The sequence below is a fragment of the Pan paniscus genome, chromosome 14, assembly GCF_029289425.2.
Source record: "Pan paniscus chromosome 14, NHGRI_mPanPan1-v2.0_pri, whole genome shotgun sequence".
Classification (NCBI taxonomy): domain Eukaryota; kingdom Metazoa; phylum Chordata; class Mammalia; order Primates; family Hominidae; genus Pan; species Pan paniscus.
The window spans coordinates 116080208-116104467 of record NC_073263.2 but is presented as its reverse complement, the minus strand read 5'-3'; the positions used below and the strand labels follow the sequence as shown (position 1 = coordinate 116104467).

The following is a 24260-nucleotide window of genomic DNA, read 5'->3' as shown; positions in this document are numbered from 1 at the left end:
GGAGCTTTGGGCAAGTCCCGATACAACTCAGAGAGGAGCGGGCTGACCAGGCCTAGCGGGAGGGAGGAATGAGACGGCCCGGCAGCAGATCCCCGGCTGGTCTTCCACACGCCGTGGGCAGGGCCGCCTGGTCGGAGCTGTGGGAGCTGACCCAGGCCCGAGGCCACGCGCTCCGAGACGCCGAGACCACCCTCAGAGTTCACAGAGATCTCTTGGAAGTCCTCACCCAGGTCCAGGTGTGAGCCGGAGGGGTGGCTAGAAGTGGATACACTCCAGGCTCAGTGCCCACCCTCCATCCCGCATCTCCTCGGCATTCTCCCTTCCTCAGGAGAAAGCCACGAGCCTCCCCAACAATGTGGCACGGGACCTGCGTGGGCTGGAGGCCCAGCTGAGAAGCCACCAGGGGCTGGAGCAAGAACTCGTGGGCACCGAGCGGCAGGTGAGCCCAGCTGGCTGCCTCTCCGACCCAGGCCCCTGCAGCCCCCTCAGGCTGGCCCGCCTGTTCCTCTAGATTTTCCACTCTCCCTCAGAGCCTCCCATGGGCCTACTGTGCATGGCAGGACGTGGCCCAAGGGGGCCAGAGTTCCCAGGTGAGGGATACATCTGCGAGATAATCAGGAGGACATGACCCTTGCCTCCCTGTTCCCTGCCCCTCCCGCAGCTGCAGGAACTGCTGGAGACTGCAGGCAGGGTGCAGAAGCTGTGTCCGGGGCCTCAGGCCCATGTGGTGCAGCAGAGGCAGCAAGCTGTGACGCAGGCGTGGGCAGTGCTGCAGCGACGCATGGAGCAGCGCAGGGCCCCGCTGGAGCGGGCACGCCTCCTGGCCCACTTCCGCACGGCGGTGAGGGCTCCTGCCCCTTGGGTGGCGTGTGTGTGCATGTGTGTGTGCTGCACCATGCATGGGCATGCATGCATGAGGCCCTCCAGCTCCGGAGGGAGAACAAGCATGGACTCGGGTGGGAGAGCACAAGCACACGGGATGTCAGTCTGGCTGGTCAGGGGCTGAGCACATGGGCGTAGCAGTGACACCTTAGGGTCTGGGTCAGTGCCAGCAAGGTGAGTGGCAGGGCAGTCATGCAGCGTCCCAGCCAGGGCTGGGAGTAAGGACTGCCGAGGAAAGCTCATAACTGGAGACCCAGATGTTAGACAGTGACCTCTGGATCAGTCAGTATCTATTTAATGTCTGTCTTCAGCTCCCTGCTGAAGCCACGGGTGGAGAGAGGAGGGCAATATAGAAGCTATGGACAGTGGAACTGCTGCCCTCATGGAGCCCTGCTTCCTGGGGAGATGAGCCCGAAACCCAGAGAATCAGACTGGGACAGTAGGTCCTGGCCACGGGATGTCCCCGGCATCCCACTGTCCTGGGACCTGGCAGACCAGGAGGCCCAAACTGACACTGCAAAAAGGCTTGAGTTTAGGGACCTAACTCTGCTGATTTGCTAGCAATGTGAGCTTGAGCAAGGCACTTAACCCTGGGTTTGTCATGCACTTAGAGTTTACAAGACTCTTTGTGCCATTTACCCTTCCTTCCTCCATGCAATGAGATATTTGGACAAGGGCCTGAAGTCCCTCCAGCACCAATCTTGTATAGTTGTACCCAAATCAGCAGAAGACTGTAAGGGTTAAATTAGTAATTCAGAGAACAAGGAGAGCAGTGCAATGTCAAATACCAGGGAAGGCTTTGCCAGGCAAAGGCGGCCAAGGGGCCTTTGAAGAGCAGGTGAACTTTCTTTCCCCATCAAGCAGTCTTGATGGGGCTGATCTTGCTAGCCGCCAGTCCTCTCATGGCCTCATCCAGGTGAGCTCTGTAGAGACGGGAAGGCAGGAGGAACAAAGGGCAGAGATGTGTCGTGGTGAGTGTCTGGCTCATGTAGGGGGTTCGTGGTTCTGGGAGGATCGGGTTGGATGAGAACGGAGAAACCAAGTGACAAAGGGCCACACGTGCCTCACCCGAGGCCCTGACCCAGGTCGGCTTGGGCTGTGTGAGTGGACTCAGGTGGGCTGCAGTTGCCTCAGCACCTGGTTTCCTGCTGCCCAGCCCAGCCCTCACCCGGCTCTCCCTCCGTGTCCCCGGGATCAGGTGCGTGACTACGCCTCCTGGGCAGCCCGCATGCGCCAGGACCTGCAGGTGGAGGAGAGTTCACAAGAGCCTAGCAGCGGCCCGCTGAAGCTCAGTGCCCACCAGTGGCTCCGGGCGGAGCTGGAGGCCCGGGAGAAGCTGTGGCAGCAGGCCACCCAGCTGGGCCAGCAGGCACTTCTTGCTGCAGGGACACCCACCAAGGAGGTGGACCCCCTCCCCTGGTGCCCCCACATACCCTAGCTGACCAAGCTTGTGCCTGGCCACCTGGTGCCCCGTCCTACTGTGCCATGCTGGCCTCTCCTCAGGAGCTTCCCTCAGGATCCAGTCCTCACCTCACCCACACCACCCTCCCCAGCTGAGGCTCCTCATGTGTCCATCCCCAGGTCCAGGAAGAGCTTCGAGCCCTGCAGGACCAGCGGGACCAGGTGTATCAGGCCTGGGCACGGAAGCAAGAGAGGCTGCAGGCCGAGCAGCAGGAGCAGCTCTTCCTCAGAGAGTGCGGCCGCCTGGAGGAGATCCTCGTGCCCCAGGAGGCAGGTCCCCTCCCGCCCTCACACTCCGCTCAGCCTCCTGCTCCTCCTTTCCATTCCCCTCTCTGCTCAGTCCCTTTCCTCCCGCCTCTCTGGCTTTTTCTCTAATATGAGGCAGCTGTGCACAAGTCCTTCCAGGTGGCCATGGTGAAGTGCTGAGGCCCCTGAGCGTCCACTGACATCCCCAGCCCCTATCCCAGACTGAGCCCCAAGGAAGTTGGCCAGAGGCTGGTCATGCTCCCCACATGGTGCAGAGGTTGAGGTGTCGCAGCCTCCCAACCTGGACTCCCACTCCTCACAGCTCCATGCCAAGCTCAGTGGGCACTCCTAAGGCCCTGCCATACCCAGAGTGCCCATGGGCACAGACTGCAGCTGGAGGGGCTGGCTGGCTGGAAGGCTTGGTGGCCTCTTTGACTTTTCTGTGGATCCAGGTCTCCCTGAAAACCAGTGCCTTGGGGAGCTCGGTGGAAGAGGTAGAGCAGTTGATTCGCAAGCACGAGGTCTTCCTGAAGGTTCTGACTGCCCAGGACAAGAAGGTAATGGAGTCAGGAGGCCTGGGCGTGGTCAGAATGTGGCGGTCAGGAGAGAGTCCTGAAGGGGGTCACGGGGCGCTTGGTGCATTCCTGGAGGCAGTGCTGATAAGCCTGCGAGGCTGGGGGCCTGGTTGGGGTTGACTGAGCAAGTTGTACGTGTGGCTCAAGAAGAGGGCCCAGGGGGAGATGGGCCACACTGCAGAGACCCACACGGGGCATTCGGCTCTGTCCACACCGTGTGGTCCTTGGGGAGCAGACTGGTCTGGCTTGTGGCTGGGAGGATCAGACACCCCTCAGCCATATGGGGCTGAGGTAAGGGCTCCGGGGCCCTCAAAGAAAGGACTGTGAGCCCTGCAGGCCAGGCCCTGCCCCAGCCCAGGGTGGGAGAGCAGCAGCTGTGCCCCTGCCCCACAGGAGGCAGCCCTGCGTGAGCGGCTGAAGACGCTCCGGCGCCCCCGGGTGTGGGACCAGCTTCCCATCCTGCTGCAGCGCTGGGTGAGAGTGAAGGAGCTGGCGGAGAGCCGGGGACACGCCCTGCATGCCTCCCTGCTGATGGCCAGCTTCACCCAGGCCGCAACCCACGTCAGAGGGCACCCCCAGCCCAGGGCCTTCCACTGGAACCACACGACAGTTTTCAGCCGCCTTCACACCGCAACACTGTGAGGCGGAAACAGGTTCGGGGGTGGATGGCTTTCCCAGAGGCTGTGCTGGAGCCCAGAACATGGGATCTAAGCCCCTTTGCGTGGAGACCCCACCAGTGTCCCGAGCTCTAGCAGCGCCAGGGCAAGAGAGGTGGGGAAGGGAGCAGAGCAGCCCAGGGCCCCAGGAGTAGGGGCCACACCTCCAAAATGAGAGCCCACCCAAGGCCCTGCCCGGCTGCCTCCTGCAGCAACCTTCCGGAGCTGGAACCTTCAGGGCTCATTTACCAGGTGCTGCCCGCCCCACCCCTGAGGCCAGCCTCCTGGGAATGGCTGGGGGCTAGGCCTGTGGCGTCTGGGGCCTGAGGCTGCAGAACATTGCAGCATTCATGTCCCACCCCCACCAGGCTGAGGACTGGATCCAGGCGTGGGCCCAGCAGCTGAAGGAGCCGATCCCTCCTGGGGACCTGAGAGATAAGCTGAAGCCCCTGCTGAAACACCAGGCCTTTGAGGCTGAAGTCCAGGCCCATGAGGAGGTCATGACCTCTGTTGCCAAGGTAACAACAGGGCCCTCAGCCCCATGCCTGCCCCAAAGTGTGGCCCAGGGGCCATGTCAGTCTTAGGAGGAAGTGCAGCAGGCAAGATGTCCTGTGTCCCCTCTCTCCCTCCAGAAGGGAGAGGCTCTCCTGGCACAGAGTCACCCTCGAGCCGGAGAGGTCTCCCAGCGGCTGCAGGGCCTGCGGAAGCACTGGGAGGACCTGAGGCAGGCAATGGCCCTCAGGGGCCAGGAGCTGGAGGACAGGCGGAACTTCCTGGAGTTCCTGCAGAGAGTGGACCTTGCAGAGGCCTGGATCCAGGAGAAGGTGTAGCCCCAGCTGGGTGGGGGCTGAGAGATGGGGGGAGGAGCCCTCCCTTGACAGGAGGGATCCCCAGCAGCAGGTGCCAGGAGCCTGGGCTGGTGCTCAGAGCGCTCCCTCCCCACCCTCGGCCTTCACAGGAGATGAAGATGAATGTTGGTGACCTGGGCCAGGACCTGGAGCACTGCCTGCAGCTCCGACGGCGGCTCTGCGAGTTCCGAGGAAACTCGGCCGAGGTAAGGGGACCTTGCTGGGTAGAGGTTGGCCATGCATCCCGCACTGAAAATCCAACTGAGAGCAGGGAAAGAGTGTGGGCTGTAGAGCAGGGCGTGGGCACCATGCCTGCTCCTCCTACGCCCTCGGGCAGGCTCCCTCCTCTCACCCGCCTTCACTCCTTCCTCTTTAGAATGGGGGTAGCACCCACCTCAGAGGTAAGAGAGCACGTGTGTGGTGGCAGGTACGTGAGTCTCTAGCTGTGATAAAACTGCATAGACCTATCCCCCACTGCCCCGCACAGATGCGTACTTGCAAAAACTAATAAAATCTGAATGAGGTCTGGTCTAGTTGGTAGTATTACACCAACGTCAGCTTTGTGGTTTTAATGTTATCATTATATAGGATGCTGCTGTAAGGGAAGCTGGGGAAGGGCACAGGGACCTCTCTGCAGGACTTTGGCAATTTCCTGGGCATCTATAATTATTTCAAAAAATCTTAAAATGATAGGACATATGCCTGGATGTGGCAGATAATCAGCGCCCACCTTCAGTGTGACTATTTCAGCGTCTCAGCGTCTTCTCACCCCACACCCGCCCCCTCACACATACACACACCAAACATCTATTTCTCTTATGTGTGTGGCAGATAATCAGCGCCCACCTTCAGTGTGACTATTTCAGCGTCTCAGCGTCTTCTCCTCACCCCACACCCGCCCCCTCACACATGCACACACCAAACATCTATTTCTCTTATGTGGTATACAGGGGAAAAAAATGGCAAATGTATTGACAATCAGGTGTTAAAGACCAAATGTGCTAACCTTGTCCCCCGGTACATGTATGTATTACTTTTTAAGAGGCGGCAGTGCTTACACCTAAGACATCCCTTGTTAATGGTGGAATTTCACAGACGCTGTGCCAGATGCTGCAGTAGGAAGAGAGCTAGACTCTAAAGGAGCTGGGCTTGAATCCTGGCTCTGCCACAAAGGAGCCAGGTTAGCCTCTGAGCTCTGCTCCGGCATCTATAAAAGGAGGGGAATGTCCTTCCCTGCCTACCTTGCATGAGGCACTTCATAGGAAAGTGCTTTGGAAATTTAAACAAGCTCTAGAGATGCCAGAGGCAGGAGATCTGCAACCACACCCTGCGGTGGACCCCTCCCTGTGTGCCTTTAAACCCCATCCAGTGTCCAAGCAGCACCAGCCTCAGCTCAGACGAGTCCTGGGGTGGGGACACCCAAACCCTAGGAAGCCAGAGCTCACTGTTCCATTCCACAACCTCCCTTTGCTTCTCTTCAACCAAGAAGCTGAATTTTCATTTTAAAAGTTTCTGTGGCTGGGCACAGTGGCTCACACTTGTAATCCCAGCAGTTTGGGAGGCCAAGGCGGGCAGATCACTTGAGGTCAGGAGTTTGAGACAAGCCTGGCCAACATGGTGAAACCCCGTCTCTACGAAAAATACAAAACTTAGCCAGGCTTGGTGGCAGGCACCTGTAGTGCCAGCTACTCGGGAGGCTGAGGTAGGAGAATTGCTTGAACCAGGGAGGTGGAGGTTGCAGTGAGCTGAGATTGTGCCACTACAACAACAGTGCAACAGAGGGAGACTAGGCAACAGAGGGAGACTCCGTCTCAAGAGTCTCTGTTAGTGAGCATGTGCCCACTCTCCCCCTCCTACATGGTACCCAGTGCAGGGATCCCATTTTCTGGCCTTAGAGATGACTCTGGGGCTGCAGGCTCCAAGCTGATCTTGCTCACTTCACCTGGACGGGGTGACCTCAGGGACCTGCTGCAGTAGAGGAGGCAGGAGGCAGTTCTTCCCACTGCCCAAATATGCAGTTCCTCGTGCTCCGGGGCCCAGGCATGCTTCCAGTGCCTGCTGAGGTGGGAAGAAGGGGCTCTGCGTGGGGGGTGCCAATGCCCTCACCCATACCTCCCCTGCAGGACACAGTGGGTGATGCCTGCATCAGGAGCATCAGTGACTTATCAATGCAGCTCAAGAACCAGGACCCTGAGGAAGTCAAGATCATCTGCCAGCAGCGAAGCCAGCTCAACAACAGGCCAGTCCCAGGCTGGGGAGAACCAAAGGGCCGGGAAGAGGGGTGGAAGGCCACCTCAGGCTCCACATGACACCACCACCCCTTGGCCAGGTGGGTGAGTTTCCATGGCAACCTGCTCCGGTACCACCAGCAGCTCGAAGGGGCCTTGGAGATACACGTGTTGTCCCGAGAGCTGGACAATGTCACCAAGAGGATTCAGGAGAAGGTACGTGGTGGAAAGAGGTCCCAGTGGGGGCTGTGAGCAAATGCAGTCAGGGGAGGGGGCGCTGCCTAGAGTCTCCCATGCGTCTCCCCCCTCACTGGCCTCTCCTTTTCAGCTGGGTACTTGGAGGTGGGTCCCAGCAGTCTGCACCAGGGACATCTGATGGGCTGGCCCTCGGGATCAACTCAGGACCATAGAAGCACCCATTGCAAGCTCAGTGGGGGATTCCCTGTCTCCTTTCTCCCCCAGATCTGGTCCCCAGATACATGGCAGGTCCAGAGGCCAGAAAACACACTCTCTGTTTCCTCCCATCCCTGAGGAAGCCCAAACCCTCGGGAGGTTTGCCCTGGGACTGTGTACATAACCACAGAGCTCCGGGCTGGAATCTGGCAGAGTTAGAACCCGGTCTAGGAAGCCCTTGTGTGAAACAGGTGCTGCTGCCTGTGCTGGGCATGCCTGGCTGTTTCCTCCGCTGGCTTCTGCCCTCAAATGACGGCACAGGCCTGTCTGTCCACCTTGCTCTATTTTCTTTCTCGCTCCTCAAGGGATGAGAGTTGAGTGAGACTGTACAGGGAAGCAGCACACACGTGAGGTTCTTCCCTCAGAGGAGACTCCAAATCCAGAGTTGCTCCTCAGAATCGTCCCCCTCACATAAGGAAGAGATCTCTGGCCCTCAAAGTCGGGGCCAGGAAATCACGCTGGGGACTTGCTGTGCACACAGAAGCCACTGGTTGGGCCCTTTGCCAGGAAGGAGGAGCCGAAGCAAAGGCCCAGCAGGTAACTGGCCGTGCCCCTCCTCCAGGAAGCCCTGATCCAGGCCCTGGACTGTGGGAAAGATCTGGAGAGCGTGCAGAGGCTGCTGCGGAAACACGAGGAGCTGGAGCGGGAAGTGCACCCCATCCAGGCCCAGGTGGAGGTGCGTAGCTGGCTGTAGAGCTGGGCCCAGGGCATCTCCTCAGTAGGACCCTGGGCACAAGTGGGGAGGAGGGGCTTTGGGATGCCAGGGTGGCCCAGAGCTCCCCTGCCCCAGCCTCTGACCCCGGCTTCCCCCACAGTCCCTAGAGCGTGAAGTGGGCCACCTCTGCCAAAGAAGCCCTGAGGCAGCCCGCGGCCTCAGGCACAGGCAGCAGGAGGTGGCTGAGAGCTGGTGGCAGCTCCGGAGCAGGGCCCAGAAGCGGTATGAACCCGCAGGCCTTGCCCTCGCCGACCCATCCTCCAGCATCTCAGTCCCCACAGCTCCCCTCAGCCCCTGTGTTCCCCTAGGATTCCTTCTCCACCCTTCAAATAACTGTACTGTCCTCCCAGTAACTCCCAGCCTGTGGGCCCTCCTGTGGTTGAGGGGATTAAGGGACAGAAGACACCAGTGGGCATGGGGGAGAGGGGTTTGAAGGCCTGACGACTAGCTGATGAGCGCTGTGGGCAGGAGGGAGGCGCTGGATGCCTTGCACCAAGCTCAGAAACTCCAGGCAACGCTGCAGGAATTGCTGGTCAGCGCCCAGAGGCTGCGGGCTCAGATGGACACGAGCCCCGCTCCTCGCAGCCCTGTGGAAGCCCGGCGTATGTTAGAAGAGCATCAGGAGTGCAAGGTGAATGGGCAGCTGGCCCAAGCCTTTCCCAGGCTCTCAGCTCTGCCCTGCCCTCCCCTTCCTCTCATCTCCTTGCTCTTGGGCCTCCTGAGTGTCCCGCCCTGCCTATCTCCTCCAGCCTCCCACTCCTCAGCTGCTTCCCCACCTCTCTACTGCCTGCTGGGCTGCTTCCAGCCCCCAGTGATCTGAGCCCAGTCCTGTTCCAGGCCGAGCTGTACTCCTGGACAGACAGCATCAGCCTGGCCGGAAGCACTGGGCAGTGACTGCTCACAGCGGGGCGCCCCTTCAGCTCTGACATTTGCCAGGTGCTGGCTGGCTTAGAACAGGAGCTGAGCAGCCTGGAAGGGGCCTGGCAGGAGCATCAGCTACAGCTGCAGCAGGCCCTGGAGCTACAGGCAGGCACAGTCCCATCCCCAGCCTGCATCTTGCCCCCCCGAACAGGGCCTGCGCTGACCCCACAGCCTCTGGTCAAGGCTAAGACTGGAGGGGCTGCTGTGCCAGGGACTTCCCCACCACTCAGCACTCTTGCCTTCCAGGACCCTGGTTCCCTAACCTGTGCCACTGGAACAGTCACTCCAACTGCAGTGGCTGGACCCTCCACCGACTGTCTCTTGCCTTTTCCTTTGTTCTCAGCTGTTTCTGAGCTCAGTGGAGAAGATGGAACGTTGGCTTTGCAGCAAGGAAGACTCCCTAGCCAGTGAGGGTCTATGGGTAGGTGCCCAGCAGGAATGGGCAGGAGGGGGGAATTACAAGAGCAGCATTAGGGGTCAAACCAGCCAGTGCTGCCTGAGCTCCCTAGGCCAGGGATCCTCCCCTTCTGGGCCATCTCCCCACCCTGGGCCACATCCGTCACTGGGCAGTTACTTACCCGTCATCTAGAGCAGTTCCCATGCAGCTGTGGGCAGGCCCCACCGCGAACACCAAGGAGCTTCTAGAGTGCCTGTGTGGGCCTGACCCATTCTTGCCACCTCACCCCTGCCCTCCTCGCTTCCCAAATGCCTAGAGGTTGGCTTTTCCCGCCACTGCCCCAACCCTGAAGCAGACGAGTATAACTTATAGGAGACCTCAGAGGATAACTGGGGACTAACATGGTCCTCCAGGGAGTGCAGAGGAGGGAGCTTTCACCTTACATGAAAAAGCTCTGCTTGCCTCAGAGATTCTGGCTCTTGATCCCTAATCCAAATGCCTCCCCTGGCTGGGAATCACTGTCCTAAAGCTGGAAACAACCTTGAGGGATGTGAGGGATGTGTTTGGGCGGAGCAGCCGCTCTGTGGATGAGCATTTGGTAGGATGGTTCTAGGTGGGAAGACAGGTAGCCTGGGATGGGAGGGGGAGGCTCATGGACAGTATTGGGTTCCCCACTCCCACCAGGACCCCTTGGCCCCCATGGAGCCCCTTCTGTGGAAGCACAAGATGCTGGAGTGGGACCTGGAGGTGCAGGCGGGAAAGATCAGTGCTCTGGAGGCCACGGCCCACAGCCTGCACCAGGGTGGGCACCCCGAGGCCCAGAGTGCCCTGGGCAGGTGCCAGGCCATGCTTCTGAGGTAGTGGTGGCTCTGGGGTGAGGGGTGCTGTGGGCAGGCTGGCACAGGCATCTGGCATCCCGGTTCTTCCCTTCCCACCCTTCCACTACTTGGCCCAGGCTCACCACCCTTGTCCAAGGACTGAGGTCAGATGCCGGGGGTCCCCACCACCCCTGTCCCTGCAATGTGTCTGCCTGTTATGGACATCAAACACCACGTGGAAAATCCCACTTCCTTCTTCATTCAGTTGAGATCAAAGGGAGTTTAAAGAGAGGCTTATGCTAGGAGACCAAGAGGAAATCATCTCATGAAACGGAAGGTCGCAGGGCACAGAGGTCAAGCATCGGCCTTCCAGGGTCACAGCCCTGAGTCCCTGTGCTGCCCAGTAATGGCAGGACTCAGACAAGTTCCTCCTCACGGCAGCTGAGCCTCACATCCTGGGCTTTAACGGCTGTGATGAGGACGAAAGCACTGTGCTGGCCCCACAGGCAGGCTAGCAGAAGTCTTAGCTCATCTAACTGAAGTTCAGACACAGATGCATGTGACCTGCATGGCCCATGAGACCCCAGCTCTGCAGTTTTTTTTCCCTGTAAAAGCTCATCAGGTTTGGCTGCTTCATGCAGCTCCTCAGACTTTTAGATCAAGGCAGGTACGGTCAAAAGCCAGATCCCAGACTGGTGGAGGCTTTTGTCCTTCTCAGAGAGCCGATCAGAGAGCCAACCAGCACCCACAAATGCCATGGCTCCTTGTGCTGGTGTCCTGGCGGTGGTCGGGGCCACCCCCTCTCCATTCTTGCAGGTGGACCCTCACCCTCACCCTCACCCTCACCCTCACCCTCACCCTCACCCTAACCCTCACCCTCACCCTCACCCTCACCCCAACCCCAACCCTCACCCTAACCCTAACCCTCGCCCTCGCCCTCGCCCTAACCCTCGCCCTAGCCCTCGCCCTCGCCCTAGCCCTAGCCCTAGCCCTAGCCCTCGCCCTCGCCCTCGCCCTCGCCCTCGCCCTCGCCCTGGCCCTCGCCCTGGCCCTCGCCCTGGCCCTGGCCCTGGCCCTCGCCCTGGCCCTGGCCCTGGCCCTGGCCCTGACCCTGACCCTGACCCTGACCCTGACCCTGACCCTGACCCTCACCCTCACCCTCACCCTGACCCTGACCCTCACCCTGACCCTCACCCTCACCCTGACCCTGACCCTGACCCTGACCCTGACCCTGACCCTCACCCTCACCCTCACCCTCACCCCGACCCCGACCCCGACCCCGACCCCGACCCTGACCCTGACCCTAACCCTAGTGAGCCGAGACCACACATTGCACTCCAGCCTGGGTGACAGAGCATGACTCTGTCTCAAAAAAAAAGAAAAGAAAAGGAAAAAAAGACAGAGAAAAGAAAGCCAACAAGACACCATTAGGCAAACCATTGTCAGTTTATGGGAGTTTGGGAAGGAAAGTAGAGAAAGGAGAAGAAAGTTTATTTAAAGAATGGCTGAAAACTGCCTAAATCATGGGAAAGATTTAGACATCTAAATCCATGAAGCTTAAAGATTCCTAAAGAGGTTCAAACCAAATAGATACTCACCAAGTCACAATATAATCAAATAGTCAAAAGTTAAAGAAACTTTGCAGGTCAGGACAGAATCGAATACTACATTCAAAGTGCTGAAAGAAAAAAACTGCCAGCAACTAATACTATGTCTGACAAAGCTGTCCTTCAGAAAGAAAAAACAAATAACGTGCTTCCTCGACAAACAAAGCTGAGGGCATTCAGGACCACTAGGTCTACCTTAAAAAAATACTTAACGGAGTTTTTCAAGTAAAAATGAATGAAGTTGGGAGCAGTGGCTCATGCCTGTAATCCCATTTTGGGAGGCTGAGGTGGGTGGATCACCTGAGGTCGGGAGGTCAAGACCAGCCTGGCCAACATGGCAAAACCCCACCTCCAGTAAAAATACAAAAAATTAGCCAGGTATGAAGGCCACTGAGATCGTGCCACTGCACTCCAGCCTGGGTGACAAGAGTCAAACTACATTTCAAAAACAAAAAAACAAACAAAAAAAACAAAACTTGAGGCCTGGCCTTCTGCTCCTCTCCAACCCCCCCTTCTCTGGGCCCAAGCCACCTTGGCTGAGGAGGGGGCGAGGTGTGAGCCCCTGCCAGGAACCCCCCGCCCGGACCAAGTACTCGGCCCCCAGGCCTGCGTTCAGTGAGGCCTCCCGTGGCGTCAGCATGTTCGTGTGGAGGAATGTGGAAGGTCACTCTGTGGCCCTGTTCCCCTGGTACTCCATCCCCTTCCTCACCCCTCCCTGCAGCCACACGAGGCCCAGCAAACTGCCAGTCACTCAGTGGCCTCCAACCAGAGAAAACAACCTGCCAAGTTGGCAGCTGTTGCTCATGAGCATCCACCAGGTGGGACAGGGAGTGTTGACCCTGGGCGGCCCCCTGGAGCCACCTGCCCTGAAAGCCCAGGGCCCGCAACCCCACACACTTTGGGGGTGGTGGAACCTGGTAAAAGCTCACCTCCCACCATGGAGGAGGAGCCCTGGGCCCCTCAGGGGAGTCCCTGCTGGACAGTGAGACAGAGAATGACCATGATGATGCTTTCCTCTCCATCATGTCTCCTGACACCCAGTTGCCTCTACCACTCAGATGATGTCAGGCCCAGTCCCTCAGTGCCCTGCGCAAGGAACAGGACTCATCTTCTGAGAAGGATGGACGCAGCCCCAACAAATGGGACAAGGACCACATCCGGTGGCCCATGAGTGGCGGTCATGATCTTCAGCAAGCGGCACCAGGCCCTGGCAGGGCGCACCAGGGTCACTCCAACCAGGATATCCGGACCGTCAGCCAGATGCTGAGCGAGCGGTGGTACACCCTGGGGCCCAATGAGACGCAGAAATACCACGACCTGGCCTTCCAGGTGAAGGTGGCCCACTTGCAACAAGGACCGAAAGAAGTCCAGCTCAGAGGCCAAGCCCACAAGCCAGGGGCTAGCAGGAGTGTAACAAGGGCTCGTGGGAGCGGAGCATATCAGAGACGGGCACTGCCACTGCCCCTGGGGTGTCCTCTGAACTCCTGTCAGTTGCAACCTAAACACTCCAGAGCTCGGATACCAAGGAGCAGCTTCTGTGGGGCAGAACGGCTGCACACAGTCAGGGAACCTGGCTCAGCCTGGCCCAAGCCTTCTCCCACAGGGGGGTACACAGCCTGGACGGCAAGGAAATAGACCGTCAGGCACTACAGGAACTGACACAGGTGGTGTCTGGCACTGCATCATACTCTGGCCCAAAGCCTTCTACTCAGTATGGAGCTCCAGGCCACTTTGCAGCCCCTGGTGAGGGAGGTGACCAGTGGGCAGCCCTGCTGCTGCCCACTTGAGATGCTCATTCCCAGCAGATGGCCAGTGAGGACACGGCGAGTGACGAGGAGCACACGGTCATCCATGAGGAGGAGGGGGTGATGATGTCATGGCTGATGATGGCTTTAGCACCACTGACACTGATCTCAAGTTCAAGGAGTGGGTGACTGACTTGAGAGTGGGGACAACTCTGGGGAGGAACCAGAGGGCAACAAGGGCTTTGGTGGGAAGGTACTTGCACCTGTCATTCCTTCCTCCTTTACTCCTGCTGCCCCTTGCTGGATCCTGAGCCCCCAGGGTCCCCCGATCCACCTGCAGCTTTTGGCAAAGTCTATGCTCCCACCCTGTCCTCCCCCTACACATACTCGGATGCTTCCTCCTCAACCTTGGCACCCACCTCCTTCTTACTGGGCCCAGGATCCTTCAAAGCCCAGGAGTATGGTCAAGGCAGCAGAGCGGGCCCCCTATGGCCCCTACCCCTGGGGATGGGGACCCACGGACGCCTTCCAAGGCGACCTGTTTCCTCCCAATGGATCCTGCCACCTTCTGGGGCAAGAGACCTGAAAGTGTGGGCGACCTGGAGCTACCAGGCTCCTCAGTCATCAGGGTCCCTCTCAACACTAAGGCTCTCCTAAGCAGGAGCTGGGCTGAGCCACCCGGGGGGCAGAGGGGGGCTGGACTCAGGTGAGTATGGGGGTGGGGGCTCCTGCACTTCGACACAGGCAGCGGGAGGGTTTTCTCCCCGTTCCCTCTGCACTCCCAACTTGAGCTATACTTTTTAAGAAAGTGATTCACCCTGCCTTTGCCCCCTTCCCCAGAACAGAACACGTTGATCATGGGCGATATTTTTCATTGTGCCAAAAAGTTGCCATGACCGTCATTAAACCTGTTTAACACCAAATAATCAGTAAAATAAAATAAAAAATTCGGGCTTGGTGCAGAAACTCACCCCAAATAAATCACCTACCAAAATATTTACATAATGGTGGAAATATTCCAAAATTCAATATTTTGGGATTTATACACAAAAGATAAACAAATTAGAGGCCAAGAGGCTGCCGGAAGGGAAAAACGGGGCCTGGGAAGGCCGTTGTGACGAATGAGCTGGGCCTAAAGAGGCCGCTGGCAGGCGGGAGCTGGGCCTGCCGAAGCGGCCGAGAGGCAGGAGCTTTGGACTCGGGAGGCCGCAATGAGGCAAGGGCTAGCTGGGCATGGAGCGTCCGCTGTGAGTCCGCTGTGAGTCCAGGCCCATGCAGACCTTTGAGAGGCAGGAGGCCAGGCCTGCAAAGGCCCACTGGAGGTCAAGTTCTGGGCCTGAAGAGGCCACCAAAAGTCAAAAGCGGGGCCTGGGAAGGCCGCCAAGAGCCATGAGCTGGTCTGGGCTGAAAGAGGCCACTGGGAGGCAGGAGGAGCTGGGCCTGGAGAGGCTGACTCGAGGAAGTTTTGCACCTGGAGAGGCCGCCGAGAGGACGGAGCTGGGCCCGGGAAGGCCGACTTGCTGCTCTTCCAGGCCCAATTCCAGGCCGACTTGACGACGACTTGGGCCTGCAGAGGCCGCCGGGAGGCCGGAGCTGGGCCTGGAGAGGCCGACTTCAGGACGATTTGGGCCTGCAGAGGCCGCCGGGAGGCCCAAGCTGGGCCTAGAGGAGCCCACCGACCTTGCCATCGGAGGGCAGGAGCTGAGCCTGGAGAGGCCACCGTGAGGCCTGAGCTGGGCCTGGGGAGCTTGGCTTCGGGAAGTGGTGGGCCTACCAGGGCCGCTGGGAGCTGGGCAGGAGCTGAGTCCAAAGACGTTGTTGGGAGGCCAGAGTCAGGCCTGGAGACACAGCCAGGAGGAAGAGCTGGGCCCGGAGAAGACGCCGGGAGGCTACAAGTGGCTCTGGAGAGGCCGATTTGAGGAGGCCCGGCCTCAGCCTCCCACATGGCGGCCTCTGCAGGCACAGCTGTTTCTCTTGGCTGCATTTCCCACCTCCCAGGAAACAAGCTTTTTTGGCTCAGCTCCCGCCTGCGTTTGTAGACACCGAAGTTTCGGCAACCAAGCTCTTCAGACCCACATCCCGCCTCCCAGTACCTGAACAGTCCCAGCTCCGGCTGGAGAACAGAGTCTGTAGGCCCCGCTGTTGCCTCAGAGGGGTGTCTCCAGGCCCAGCTCTCGCCCCACCACGACCTCCCAGGCCCAAGGACCTGCCTACCTCCCAGCAGCCCACGTGCGACCCTGCTCCTCCCTCACGGTGGCCTGTTGAGGCAGGGGCTCACGCTGACCTCTCTCAGCGTGGGAGGGGCCGGTGTGAGGCAAGGGCTCACTCTGACCTCTCTCAGCGTGGGAGGGGCCGGTGTGAGGCAAGGGGCTCGCGCTGACCTCTCTCAGCATGGGAGGGGCCAGCGTGAGGCAAGGGCTCACGCTGACCTCTCTCAGCGTGGGAGGGGCCGGTGTGAGGCAAGGGGCTCACGCTGACCTCTCTCAGCGTGGGAGGGGCCGGTGTGAGGCAAGGGGCTCACGCTGACCTCTCTCAGCGTGGGAGGGGCCGGTGTGAGGCAAGGGCTCACGCTGACCTCTCTCAGCGTGGGAGGGGCCGGTGTGAGGCAAGGGGCTCAGGCTGACCTCTGTCAGTGAGGGAGGGGACGGTGCGAGGCAAGGGGCTCACGCTGACCTCTCTCAGCGTGGGAGGGGCCGGTGTGAGGCAAGGGCTCACGCTGACCTCTCTCAGCGTGGGAGGGGCCGGTGTGAGGCATGGGGCTCACTCTGACCTCTCTCAGCGTGGGAGGGGCCGGTGTCAGGCAAGGGCTCACGCTGACCTCTCTCACCGTGGGAGGGGGCGGTATGAGGCATGGGGCTCACTCTGACCTCTCTCAGCGTGGGAGGGGCCGGTGTGAGGCATGGGGCTCACTGTGACCTCTCTCAGCGTGGGAGGGGCCGGTGTGAGGCAAGGGCTCACGCTGACCTCTCTCAGCATGGGAGGGGCCGGTGTGACGCATGGGGCTCACTCTGACTTCTCTCAGCGTGGGAGGGGCCGGTGTGAGGCAAGGGCTCACGCTGACCTCTATCAGCGTGGGAGGGGCCGGTGTGAGGCAAGGGGCTCACGCTGACCTCTCTCAGCGTGGGAGGGGCCGGTGTGAGGCAAGGGCTCAGGCCTACGTCTCTCAGCGTGGGAGGGGCCGGTGTGAGGCAAGGGGCTCACTCTGACCTCTCTCAGCATGGGAGGGGCCCGTGTTAGGCAAGGGCTCACGACCTCTCTCAGCGTGGGAGGGGCCGGTGTGAGGTAAGGGGCTCACGCTGACCTCTCTCAGCGTGGGAGGGGCCGGTGTGAGGTAAGGGGCTCACGCTGACCTCTCTCAGCGTGGGAGGGGCCGGTGTGAGGCAAGCGCTCACGCTGACCTCTCTCAGCGTGGGAGGGGCCGGTGTGAGGCAAGGGCTCACTCTGACCTCTCTCAGCATGGGAGGGGCCGGTGTGAGGCAAGGGCTCACTCTGACCTCTCTCAGCATGGGAGGGGCCGGTGTGAGGCAAGGGGCTCACGCTGACCTCTCTCAGCGTGGGAGGGGCCGGTGTGAGGCATGGGGCTCACGCTGACCTCTCTCAGCGTGGGAGGGGCCGGTGTGAGGCAAGGGGCTCACGCTGACCTCTCTCAGCGTGGGAGGGGCCGGTGTGAGGCAAGGGCTCAGGCTGACGTCTCTCAGCGTGGGAGGGGCCGGTGTGAGGCAAGGGCTCACGCTGACCTCTCTCAGCGTGGGAGGGGCCGGTGTGAGGCAAGGGCTCACGCTGACCTCTCTCAGCGTGGGAGGGGCCGGTGTGAGGCATGGGGCTCACTCTGACTTCTCTCAGCGTGGGAGGGGCCGGTGTGAGGCAAGGGCTCACGCTGACCTCTCTCAGCGTGGGAGGGGCCGGTGTGAGGCAAGGGCTCACGCTGACCTCTCTCAGCGTGGGAGGGGCCGGTGTGAGGCAGGGGCTCATGCCTCTGGGCAGGGTGCCAGAGGCATGGGCATCAACAGGCCACCGTGAGGGAGGAGCTGGGCCGCATGTGGGCTGCTGGGAGGCAGGCAGGGACTTGGCCCTGAGAGGCCGCCGTGGGGTCAAGAGCTGGGCCTGGAGAGGCCCCTGGGAGGCAAGAGCGGGGACCTGCATAGGCTGTTCTCCAACCATTGCTGGGCCCGTACAGGCCACCGGGCGGCAGGAATTAGGCCCGAAGAACTTGGCTGGAGAAAGTTCGGGGCCCACAAAGGCGGTTGGGAGCTGGGCAGGAGTTGAGCCAAAAGAGCTTGCTTACTTGCTGGGAGGCACGGCCGGGAGATGCCAACTTCAGGACAACTTGGGCCTGCAGAGGTCGCCGGGAGGCCCAAGCTTGGCGTGGAGGAGCCCACCGACCGGAGACCATTTGGGGCCTGCAGGTGCCATCGGAGGGCAGGAGCTCATCCTGGAGAGGCCACCGTGAGGCCTGACCTGGGCCTGGGGAGCTTGGCTTGAGGAAGCTGTGGGCTGTGGATATTGGATATATCCAATATCCGATGGAGCTGTGCCTGTGGAGGCTGTTGTGAGGCAGTAGCCTCATCTGCGGAGACTGCCGTGACGTAGGGTATGGGCCTAAATAGGCCATTGTGAGTCATGAGCTTGGTCTGTAGAGGCTGACTGGAGAAAGTTCTGGGCCTGGAGAGGCTGCCGGGAGGTAGGAGCTGGGCCAAAAGATGTAAGCACATTTACATTTATTAGGGACTTTATTTCCATTATTACAATATATAATAATATATTTAATATATTAATATATTTAACATATTAATATATATAATAAATATATATATTTATTATATATCCAATATATAATAAAATAATTATAGAACTCACCATAATGTCGAATCAGTGGGCGTGTTAAGCTTGTTTTCCTGAAACTGGATGGTCCCACCTGAGCGTGATGGGAGAAAGTGACAGATCAATAGGTATTAGATTCTCATAAGGACAGCGCCACCTAGATCCCTCACATGCACGGTTCACAACAGGGTGCATTCTCCTATGAGAATCTAATGCTGCTGCTCATCTGAGAAGGCGGAGCTCAGGTGGGAATGTGAGCAAAGGGGAGTGGCTGTAAATACAGACGAAGCTTCCCTCACTCCCTCACTCGACACCACTCACCTCCTGCTGTGTGGCTCCCTACGGCTCCATGGCTCAGGGGTTGGGGACCCCTGCTCAAGTGCATCCAAAGCGACCCTTCCCAAAACAGTCTTCACAGTGGTCAAGGGCAGCAACCACTTAGCTCCCAAGGCATGTGCCTCAGCTGGCATTTCATCACAATCAACAGTAAGAGGTAGCTTGAGTCACTGTGAGGTCACCTACTGGAAATCACCAGCATCCCATTTCCCACTGGCAAAGAGCTCAGCACTGCCCCCTGGGAAACCAAACCTATGCCCAAATCCCATCTGTGTGGGTTTACCTCCTGGGACCCTTCCTAACATATTAGTCAGAGTCCAATCAGGAAGCATAAACCACTCAAAAGTTTAAAGTGGTAAAATTTAATATGGAGAATTATTCATTATAACAGGTGAACAGCATAATGAGAGATTGGCTAGCACAAAGTAAAGAGAACTCTAGAGAATATGGGACTAGCCCAGGCCAGGCATGGTGGCTCATGCCTGAAATTCCAGCCATTTGAGAAGCTAATGCAGGAGGATTGCTTAAGGCCAGGAGCTAGAGACCGGTCTGGACAACACAGTGAGACCCTGTCTCTATCCAAAAGAAGAAAAAAGTTACCTGGGAGTGGTGGTGCACACTTGTAGTCCCAGCTACTCGGAATGCGGAAGTTTGAGCCTGGGAGGTCAAGGCTGCAGTGAGGCATGATTATGCCACTACAGTCCAGCCTGGTGACAGAGCAAGACCCTGTCTCAAAGAACAAAACAACAACAACCATTTACAGACAGAAAAGAAATAGAGCCAATAAGCTGAGGAAAGATGTTGAAATGTGACAAGTAGAGTAACATGAGGTCTTTTGTCTATTTAAAATAATCAAACAAAAAATGACTTACTAAATTATAATACCCTGTGCTGGCAAAGGTGCAGTGAAATGGGCACTTTCTTATACTATGAGGGGTGTTTAAATTGTGTATAAGCCTTCCCGGGTAAAGCCTGTCAATTTTTTAAAATAATGGAGACAGGGTCTCACCATACTGCCATACTGCCTCCTCCAACTCTTGGCCTCAAGCAATCCTCCTCTCTTGGCCTCCCAAAGTGCTAAGATTATAGCTGGGAGGCACCCAAAACCCTGTCGATTTACATCAAGGGTAATGAGAATGTCCATTCACCATGACTCACAGTAATCTTACTTCTGGGGAGACAATTCAATCCAAACAAAAGATCATCTGTACACACACAGTAAAAATCTGGGAGTAACTGAAGACAGAGTTGCTAAGTGAAATAAGAAACAGTTCTAAGAAATTAAACTATGGTATCAGTAGGCACCTGGTAAAAGGTCAGTTGATGTTAGCGGCTACTTTTTTGTTGTTTTGAGACAGGGTCTCACTCTGTCACCCAGGCTGGAGTGCAGAGGCCTGATCATGACTCACTGCAGTCTCAGCCTCCCTGGGCTCAAGTGATCCTCCCACCTCAGCCTCCCAAGTAGCTGGGACTACAGGAACATGCCACCACACTAGGCTAATTCATGTGTTTTTCTGTAGGGATGGTGACTCTCCCTGCGTTTCCAAGGCCTATCGCAAACTCTTGGCCTCAAGCCATCCTCCTGCCTCAGCCTCCCAAAGTGTTGTGATTACCAGTGTGAGCCACCACACCTGGCCAGCTGCTACTTTTAGCAATATTATTATTATTCCACTCAATTAAAAATTATTATTTTCAAGGCTATGCAACAGTATGTATCCTACAGCGTAATTGTAAAAACATATACAGTCGTCGTCCCTCAGTATACAGAATCAGTTCCAGCCCCCCATCTCTGCATATACCAAAATCCATGCTTACTCACGTTTCGCTGTCACCCCTCTGGAATCCACGTATACGAAAAATCCAAATATTAGTTGGGCATAGTGGCAAGCACCTGTAGTCTCAGCCACGTGGGAGGTTGAGGTGGGAGGATCGCTTCAGCCTGGAAGGTTGAGGCTGCGGTCAGCTGCGATAGCGCTACTACACTCCAGCCTTGGACAACAGAGGGAGACCCTGTCTCAGAAAAAAAATAAATAAATAAAACAGGTTAGAAACTGTAATGAGGTCTGCTGGGCAAAATTCCATATAAGCAAAGTATAAATTAATAAAGCAAATCGTGATAAATTAGTACGATTGACTTTCTGGAGTTTCTGACAATAAAAGTAAGGAAAATGCAGAACACAAAGACAGAGAGTAAAAAGAGAAATTAGGAAAGCATTCTACATGTTGAATAGGAAGACACTGGCCATGTTCGTGCAGCGGCAGTATGTCGTGACATGACATACCTTGGAGAGAAGTTAACAGATGAGGAAGTTGATAAAAATCATCAGAGAAGCAAAATACTGGTAGCGACACTCAAGTAAACTACGAAATTTCCATAACTTATGTCAGCAAAGTGGGAATACTGTACAGTGTGTGTTGAAGTTCCTATACAACATTGTTTACCTGCCTTTTGTTTGTTTGTAAGGAATGTATATACTAAAAGTTCTTCTTGCTGTCAAAAGAATATGTGTGAATAAGTCATTTTAACTTATGCTTCTGTTTTTCTTTTATCTTCCTGCCATCATCCCACAGCCTTACTTTAGAAAGTTCTTTTTTAGAAAATTGAACAAGTGCTCCTTGTGGTGGCAAATACCTCGAGGATGGGAGGCAGGGGTGGAAGGGTCACTTGAGGCCATTAGTTTGAAACCAGCCTGGCCAACAAAGTGAGACCCCATGTCTACAAAACAATTTAAAAATTACCCAAGTATCACCATGTATACCTACAGTCCCAGCTACCTCAACTTACGGAGAAAGTTCAGGGCCTGGAGAGAAGGCTGGGAGGCAGGAGCTGGGTCTAAAGAGGCCATTGTAACGATGGAGCTGTGCCTGTGGAGGCTGTTGTGAGGCAGTAGCCTCATCTGCGGAGACTGCCGTGATGTAGGGTATGGGCCTAAATAGGCCATGGTGAGTCATGAGCTTGGTCTGTAGAGACTGACTGGAGAAAGTTCTGGGCCTGGAGAGGCTGCCGGGAGGTAGGAGCTGGGCCAAAAGATGTAAGCACATTTACATTTATTAGGCACTTTATTTCCATTATTACACTGTAATATATAATAAAATAATTATAGAACTCACCATAATGTCAAATCAGTGGGCGTGTTAAGCTTGTTTTCCTGAAACTGGATGGTCCCACCTGAGCGTGATGGGAGAAAGTGACAGATCAATAGGTATTAGATTCTCATAAGGACAGCGCAACCTAGATCCCTCACATGCACGGTTCACAGCAGGGTGCGTTCTCCTATGAGAATCTAATGCTGCTGCTCATCTGAGAAGGCGGAGCTCAGGCGGGAATGTGAGCAAAGGGGAGTGGCTGTAAATACAGACGAAGCTTCCCTCCCTCCCTCACTCGACACCACTCACCTCCTGCTGTGTGGCTCCTTACGACTCCATGGCTCAGGGGTTGGGGACCCCTGCTCAAGTGCATCCAAAGCGACCCTTCCCAAAACAGTCTTCACAGTGGTCAAGGGCAGAAACCACTTAGCTCCCAAGGCATGTGCCTCAGCTGGCATTTTGTCACAATCAACAGTAAGTGGTAGCTTGAGTCACTGTGAGGTCACCTACTGGAAATCACCAGCATCCCATTTCCCACTGGCAAAGAGCTCAGCACTGCCCCCTGGGAAACCAAACCTATGCCCAAATCCCATCTGTGTGGGTTTACCTCCTGGGACCCTTCCTAACATATTAGTCAGAGTCCAATCAGGAAGCATAAACCACTCAAAAGTTTAAAGTGGTAAAATTTAATATGGAGAATTATTCATTATAACAGGTGAACAGCACAATGAGAGATTGGCTAGCACAAAGTAAAGAGAACTCTAGAGAATATGGGACTAGCCCAGGCCAGGCATGGTGGCTCATGCCTGAAATTCCAGCCATTTGAGAAGCTAATGCAGGAAGATTGCTTAAGGCCAGGAGCTAGAGACCGGTCTGGACAACACAGTGAGACCCTGTCTCTATCCAAAAAAAAAAGAAAAAAGTTAGCTGGGAGTGGTGGTGCACACTTGTAGTCCCAGCTACTCGGAATGCTGAAGTTTGAGCCTGGGAGGTCAAGGCTGCAGCGAGGCATGATTATGCCGCTACAGTCCAGCCTGGTGACAGAGCAAGACCCTGTCTCAAAGAACAAAACAACAACAACAACAACCATTTACAGACAGAAAAGAGATAGAGCTAATAAGCTAAGGAAAGATGTTGAAATGTGACAAGTAAAGTAACATGAGGTCTTTTATCTATTTAAAATAATCAAACAAAAAATGACTTACTAAATTATAATACCCTGTGCTGGCAAAGGTGCAGTGAAATGGGCACTTTCTTATACTATGAGGGGTGTTTAAATTGTGTATAAGCCTTCCCGGGTAAAGCCTGTCAATTTTTTAAAATAGTGGAGGCAGGGTCTCACCATACTGCCATACTGCCTCCTCCAACTCTTGGCCTCAAGCAATCCTCCTCTCTTGGCCTCCCAAAGTGCTAAGATTATAGCTGGGAGGCACTCAAAACCCTGTCAACTTACATCAAGGGTAATGAGAATGTCCATTCACCATGACTCACAGTAATCTTACTTCTGGGGAGACAATTCAATCCAAACAAAAGGTCATCTGGACACACACAGTAAAAATCTGGGAGTAACTGAAGACAGAGTTGGTAAGTGAAATAAGAAACAGTTCTAAGAAATTAAACTATGGTATCAATAGGCACCTGGTATAAAAGTTCAGTTGATGTTAGCGGCTACTTTTTTGTTGTTTTGAGACAGGGTCTCACTCTGTCACCCAGGCTGGAGTGCAGAGGCCTGATCATGACTCACTGCAGTCTCAGCCTCCCTGGGCTCAAGTGATCCTCCCACCTCAGCCTCCCAAGTAGCTGGGACTACAGGAACATGCCACCACACTAGGCTAATTCATGTGTTTTTCTGTAGGGATGGTGACTCCCCCTGCGTTTCCAAGGCCTATCGCAAACTCTTGGCCTCAAGCCATCCTCCTGCCTCAGCCTCCCAAAGTGTTGTGATTACCAGTGTGAGCCACCACACCTGGCCAGCTGCTACTTTTAGCAATATTATTATTATTATTCCACTCAATTAAAAATTATTATTTTCAAGGCTATGCAACAGAATGTATCCTACAGCGTAATTGTAAAAACATATACAGTCGTCGTCCCTCAGTATACAGAATTAGTTCCAGCCCCCCATCTCTGCATATACCAAAATCCATGCTTACTCACGTTTCGCTGTCACCCCTCTGGAATCCACGTATACGAAAATTCCAAATATTAGTTGGGCATAGTGGCAAGCACCTGTAGTCTCAGCCACGTGGGAGGTTGAGGTAGGAGGATCGCTTCAGCCTGGAAGGTTGAGGCTGCAGTCAGCTGCGATAGCACTACTACACTCCAGCCTTGGACAACAGAGGGAGACCCTGTCTCAAAAAAAAACAAAATAAAACAGGTTAGAAATTGTAATCTAACCCTAACCCTAACCATATTACTCATGTAATTTTGGGTGTCATGTGTGCATTAGGAATGCTACATTTGT

The 24260-nt window shown here is 56.2% G+C and overlaps 1 protein-coding gene and 2 pseudogenes across 1 annotated transcript; 1 reads left to right on the top strand and 2 right to left on the bottom strand.

Moving 5' to 3' along the window:
- The first annotated feature begins 11502 nt into the window (after nt 1-11502).
- LOC134728821 (protein capicua homolog) lies at nt 11503-14407 on the top strand (annotated as a pseudogene).
- On the bottom strand, nt 14408-16740 carry LOC134728845 (putative uncharacterized protein FLJ44672). The gene has a single exon (XM_063596014.1). The coding sequence runs from the start codon at nt 15534-15536 to the stop codon at nt 14685-14687; it is 852 nt and encodes a 283-aa protein (XP_063452084.1). The 5' UTR covers nt 15537-16740; the 3' UTR covers nt 14408-14684.
- Nucleotides 16741-17016: 276 nt separating this feature from the next.
- LOC129394256 (putative uncharacterized protein FLJ46235) lies at nt 17017-19261 on the bottom strand (annotated as a pseudogene).
- Between the last annotated feature and the right edge of the window lie 4999 nt (nt 19262-24260).

Bases quoted from the DNA above. Each gene is read 5' to 3' on its own strand.
- LOC134728845 (XM_063596014.1), bottom strand. From the start codon at position 15,536: ATGCAGCCAAGAGAAACAGCTGTGCCTGCAGAGGCCGCCATGTGGGAG.